Raw genomic sequence first — 6,446 nt, 5'->3', positions numbered from 1 at the left:
TGTCCTGTTGCATGTGTACTTGTGTGCGTGCATGCGCGCGTACGTGCACGTCTAGGAGTGCTGCAGCAGGTGCTACTCAAGGATGTGCTGACACTGAAATTCCTGTTTATTCTCAAAGCCGTCATTGTGCATCAGGTTCATTTATTATCTGACAACAAGGATGGTTTCCTTCTCTAAATCAACCTGCAGGCACATTTGTGTGGAGCTCTAAGATGAATTCGGCAATAACCACCGACCACAGCCTGGTCTGGCACAACCCAGTTTCAGCCACGGGCGTATTGTGTACCTTTCATACAAAGCAAACAGGTAAAAATTAATGCTTAAGTCATCTCCTAGTGCTGCCATGAGACATAGATGGCAGTACAAATACTTAACATTGTAAAATGAAATTAATATTACGTCCTTTAATAATGCAGCCATTTTATAATAGAACTATTAATAATGAGCATCATCTTATTTTATTAATTCTAGAGTTATAACACTTACACCAGTGACATTAAACCATCTTAAAAATGTAACCAAAAAAATCACCGCTGAGAACCACAGAAATTTTGAGCTGTACCGAGGTCCCAGCACTAGAGAATCCTGTGTTCTTGTCTGTCCTCATGTCCTGTCTCCCTGTCCATGACAGTATTTATAGTGTGTGGTCACATGTTGAGGAAACTTGGATGGTATAAAGGCATAAGAATAACTATAAATGAAGCAAAAATGAGCACCCTGGAGTAGCAACAATAAGAAAACCAGAAGGCTTTTGGAAAGCAGTGCATTTTATTCCCACATCTCATTCTGCAGTCTTCCGCTGATGCTATTAAAATACCTCAGGACGAGGCAGTATTTTTATTTTATTGTGCGACAGTGTCTGTTACTGAAAAACTGGATTGCATTTGCCAAATTCCCATTTTAATTTAGGGAATTTACAGGTAAAAACAGAACACAATATAATCACATTTCGACTATACATGCAAATGTACAACATTGTAACAGCAGCTTTTTTAATAGTCAGAACTGTTTGAATTTCCACAGATTTCTACTAATAATTTAACAACAATAAGTGGCAAAACGTTAAACCGCCCCCAGGAAAACATCCCAAACAAGAGTCCAGTGGGAGAGCTTCCTACAGCACGTGTCAAACACAGTGTTTGGCATCCAGGTGGTAAGAAGATCCACATTTTTTGCGGACAGAAAACACTGAGCACAGTGAGGACAGATCAGAACTGTGGGTTTCTCTCCAGCCATCTGTATGATTACAATGCAGTTCAATATAGCAATGAGTTCAGTAACACAGCAACTATAAGTCATAGGCACAAACTTCTTTAGTCTAGGATACATTTGAAAAACTAACAAAAGCCCTATTATATTAGCCTAGAAACAATAAATAGTACTTTTATTGAAAAGAGCCCATATGGAGCTTGAACAGAAGGTAAACGTATTTTGGCATACAGCCAGTACCTCTTAAACACAAGCTATACATAAGATGTGATGTACAGAGCTCCGTGCCCTGTCCCCCAGCTCAGCAGCTACAGGCTTTCAGCATAAATGCCCTTTTAGCCATCTCTTTCAAAATTCATGGGTGATGCCAGGTCAGCCAACATCTGCAATCGTTCTGAAAACACACTGCCACAGCACCTGATGTTTCTGCCTGCATTAATTGACAAGAACCTAAAGCTCCCCCAGAGAGCAGTTTTGCAAATATTCCCTGCTGGGCAAATTGCTCACTTCAGACTGAATGCGCTGGGAGGCTAATGCTGCCTGCTCAGCTGGAGAGAGCACTGGGCTAGGCACTGGTTAATTAGGGCTCTGGGAATAATTGATTTTCAGTTCAGTGGCTTAATAGATAATAATAAATAATTATTAATAATTATTAATAACAACAATAACAATATTAAAAACAACAGCAACAACAACAACAAACTTGGTTCATTTTTTCAGAAAATGATAACAGATTTCAGTCTGTTGTCAAGGTGGCCCCAATGGCTGCAGCACCCTTTTGGGCTGAGAAATGCTCACAGGCAAATCTTCTCTCTGTCTAGTCTGAGCAAAGGTTCCACCCAAGTACTCCCACCTACCAAATGAAATTTGGTACATCTTCAGGCGAAGAAACAGTCAAACATTTGTTTCCACAGTCCTTTCAGTTTAACAGATGTGGGACAAAATACTAGCAGAGGTCTCGCTGGAGTGCCTGCCTCCCGCTTCCCACACGAGTGTTTGAGTGTCCAAGGGAAAAAGCAGCTCTGCCCCTTGCAGCCCATGGGGACAGGGACAGTCTGGACAGCGCTGGGGAGATGCTTCTACCAAAGCCATGGATATCCTCGTGCCAAACACACTGAGCTCCCCAGGCACACGGGATCTGCTGGAGCACCGGGCAGCTCCTGCTGCCTGCCCTTTGTTCCAGTGGGCAGCACAGGACAAGGACAGCACGGGCAGATACGCACAGAAGAGCCACATACCAGCACGTGGCCAGCACGTAGCAGAACTGTCCTGCTAAAGCATCCCTGGGAACTTCAGAGTTGGCGTCCCCAGCCCTGCTCTCAGCCTCTGCTTATGAGAGAATGTATGGAGAGGACACCTGGGTTTCAATCCAGGCTCTGATTCATCCAACTTTAGGGTACAAGGAGGGATAACACAAGGCACACACTTTCTCCCTAAATTTTTATAGCCCTCCCAAATCAAATCAATACATACCAACATTTCAAAACTCTTCTATTTGAGTCAAGCTAGTATTCCAAATGCTACGTGTAGTTAAAGCTCATAGATAAACATCCTTCTTTTGCCAATCAAAGCTTCTCAGAAGCTGAGATCTGGTTCTGCTTTCATGTACACCACCACAATACTAAAGCATTTCTACTGAAGACACAAAGCACCCAATGTAAACCAGGTCCAAGGCTCAGCCTGGAGGGATTCAATTTGTCAGATAAGAGAGTGATTTTACATCAATATAACTGAAGTGGCACAACCTTTAGCTCTGTTGCAATTGTATTGACACAGAGGAGCACAAAAAAGTACAGTTAATATGAGTTTATATATAGTGGGAATTAGTTATGCAGAGTACCTATAATTGTGTGGTTACAGATACAGAAGCACATTGACAGAGCCCCCAGACGTGTTAAAATCACCAGGCTCCAGTCACAATCTAAGGTATAGGCCACTGCTGTGTCACTGCCAAGTATCTCAATGGCATTGATGTCCCTTATACTCCTGGCTGCTGGGCAAGCACCCCTTGACTTCCCATTACCCAGCTCTCTCTGTGTCTGCAGCAGAGTGTCAGCACCTTAGCTGAGGTGGGTCTAAAGTGACATACTGAAAGCAGCTGAAAGCAAGCCCAAAGCATGAGCAAACTATGACCTTTTGCTTTTTGACAATGAGGTAAAGTCATCCTGAATGATTTGGATTTATAAGCAATGATGTGGAAATGTATGCTCTGCCTTCCCCCTGTACAGAAAACCAGGTGTCTGTCCTCAAGCCATAGGTTTTCAAATCTACTTTTTAAGGGTTTGGTAGCTCTTCATTTTCTATCAAATAATCCTTCTTTGTATAATTAGCACCCCTCACCAACCTCCATACTCCAAGATAGGCTTCTTTCAGAGAGCTTCTGTTCACTTCTTGTGTGATGGTGGATTTTCCCGGAACCGCAAGTGCCTTGGCTGATTTCTCAGTGACATCCTTCTCTTCCTCTCCACTCTTTCTCTGCCCTGTGGATGATCCTTCCGCCGCTGCTTCCTCAGCCCCCTTCCCCTGGGAAATAGTTTCCATGGCAAACAGAGCTTGGTCTCCAGCCTGCCTTTTCCCTTCCTCTTCTCTAGCTTCTTTCTCCAAGTCCTCATAGTTGCTCTGCCGCCTGGTCTCAACGTACTTGGCCACGCAGTAAATGACAGAGCCCAAGGTGTTGACCACAACACCAGCTATAAATAACTTTGTGGGCTCCACATCATTGAATGCCACCATGCCTACCGTGATGGTGGCTATGCTCTTCACCACCCCTACAAAGCTGGTGGTCACAGCCGAGTTAATGTAAGTGCAGTGAAGGGTGGTAAAGTTCATGGCACAGCTAATCAGGACACAAGCAATAAAGATGCATACCATGGCAGGGTCCTTCCACCCCGGGAAGGACCAGACGTTGATGGAATCCATGCTGGCAAAGGAGCAGATGATGAGGAAAGGGGTGGCTGAAACAGCGATGGCGTACTGAGCTGTCAGGGGTCCATATTCACTATCTACACTGGTTTTCTGAATGAGCACCAGGTAGGCAGCGTGTATCAGCACGGCCAGCACGCCTGTCACATAGCCCATAGCATCCCCAGTCAGGTCACCAGCTCCTGTCACAAGAGTCACAGAGAGAAATAAGCATAGGTCTTGTACATGACACAGAAAGAGAGCTCTCTTTTGGACTAGAGGGATATTTAGGAAATAGACATCATTGCACTTTCCATAACACCCAGGATTTGTCATGCCTCCCAGGTCTTGCCTCCCAACAAATCTCTTATCCATTTTTTCAGGTTACAAATATATTGAGTGTTTTTCATACCCCCTCCAATAGCCCCTCCAAATCGCACAGCCAAAACCAGATTGACTTCTCCCTTTTGTGAAGACACTGTGGAAGATTTGCAGCTGAAAACACACACACACACACACACACACACACACACACACACACACACACACACACACACACTCACAGTGACCCTGAGCATCCTGTGCCATCACAGACACATGCCAGCTCTGGCTGGCTGGCTGGGCTACCTGCCCTCCAGCTCACTGGCCACTCTGCCCCCTCTTACAACGGAGCTCTATGGGATCCCTGAAGCAACAGTCCTCCCGAGCCACCTGTCAGCCTCTTTGCAGATTAACTTACACACTGTGCATGTGCTCTGTTGTCTGAGGCAGCCCCCAACCCAGGAGTGCTGTCAGGCCACAAAGTGCTAGCTTTGTTTCCCACCCCTCAAAAGCAACGCGGTTCCTCCTGGCCCCAGAGGCTGTAGCTGACCCCTAAGCTTGCACCTGCCCTTATAAGATCGCACTTGCCCCAGCAGGGCTGTAGTTGTGCCATGGGCTTGCAGCTGCTCCCAGAACATTACACCAACCCCTGTAGATGCACCCACTCGCTGTAAGAATGCACTTCCCTCCATAAGGTTGCACCTTCCCTAGTAGGGTTGCAGTAAGGCTGCACCTACTCCCACAGGTTTACACCGACCCCCATAAAGATGCACCTATATCCAAAAGGTTGTACTGAGCCCTGCAAGGATGTACCGATCAGAGCGGGGCTGCATCCCCACTTGCAAGGCTGCACCTGCCAGCCCGTGAGGCTGCACCTGCCTCCGTGGGGCCGCAGCTGGTCCCCAGGACTGCAGGTCCCCCGTATCCTCGCGTCTTTCTCCCCGGGCTGGAGCTGCCCTCCCCCTCCCGCGCCCAAAGCCCAGATGGAGCGGCTATCGCTGCGACCGCCCGTCCCGTCCCGTCCCGTCCCGTCCCGTCCCGTCCCGTCCCGTCCCGTCCCGTCCCGTCCCGTCCCGTCCCGTCCCGTCGGTGCGGTCGCGCTCACCGGCCAGCGCGGCACCGCAGGTGGTGATGAGGACGGCGACGAGGACGCCGGGCGAGGGCATGCCGTCGCGGAGCACCAGGGCGCCGGTGACAAGGGTGACGAGGGGCAGGCAGCGCTTGAAGACGACGTACATGGGGAGGCTGAGGCCGCGCAGCGACCAGAGGGTGAGGGTGGACTGCAGGGTGGCCAGGGCGGCCACGGCGGCGAAGGGGCGCGCCAGGCGGGGCCCGAAGGGCGGCAGCGCCGCCAGCCCCCGCCGCCGCAGCGCCTCCAGCCCCAGCGCCGCCGCCGCGCTGCTGAGGCACTGCAGCAGCGTCAGGAAGGCGAAGTGGTAGCGGGCCAGCAGGAACTTCAGCAGGATGTTCAGCGAGCCCGAGCACAGCCCGTGCGCCACCGCCACCGCGACGCCCCGCGCCCGGCCCCGCCACCGGAGCATCCTGGCCGCGCACGGCCCCGCCGCCGGGGCCCCCGGCTCTGCCGCCCGCCCGGCCACCCGCCGCGGCGGCGGCGGCGCGGGGGGACGGGGACGAGCGGAGGCAGGGGGCGGGAGGAGGCAGGACGCGCTCCCGGCAGGGCAGCCACCGCCCCCGACGTGTCCCCCCCGCGCCGCCCCCAGCGTGTCTCCCCTCCTACCCGCGTCCCCTCCCCTCCCCCGGTGTGTCCCCACGCCATCCCCAGTGTGTCTGCGTCGCCGCTGTCGGTGTCCCCCATCCCGCCCCCCGCGTTTCCAGGTTCGCCGTGCGGTGTCCCCCGGAGCACGCCCGGCTCAGCGGGGATGGGAAGCCCCCCGCTGTCCTCAAGCCCTCCCGACTCCGTTCGGGTGCAGGAGGACGGGCAGTGGAGCGGGCTCCGAGGCGCTTTCCCCGCGGGGGAAAGCCGCGGGGCGCCCGGAGCTCCGCAGCCGAGTGCC

General features: G+C 51.3%; 1 protein-coding gene across 1 annotated transcript; it reads right to left on the bottom strand.

Moving 5' to 3' along the window:
* Positions 1-1,006: 1,006 nt before the first annotated feature.
* SLC35D3 (solute carrier family 35 member D3) lies at positions 1,007-5,972 on the bottom strand. Its single transcript, XM_015620379.2, has 2 exons — positions 5,537-5,972; positions 1,007-4,313 (listed from the first exon to the last, which is right to left on the bottom strand). The coding sequence occupies exons 1-2, from the start codon at positions 5,970-5,972 to the stop codon at positions 3,484-3,486; spliced, it is 1,266 nt and encodes a 421-aa protein (XP_015475865.1). The 3' UTR covers positions 1,007-3,483.
* Positions 5,973-6,446: the final 474 nt, after the last annotated feature.

The sequence above is a fragment of the Parus major genome, chromosome 3, assembly GCF_001522545.3.
Source record: "Parus major isolate Abel chromosome 3, Parus_major1.1, whole genome shotgun sequence".
Lineage (NCBI taxonomy): Eukaryota > Metazoa > Chordata > Aves > Passeriformes > Paridae > Parus > Parus major.
Note: the sequence above shows the minus strand (reverse complement) of the source record. Positions and strands in the feature narration are given on the sequence as shown.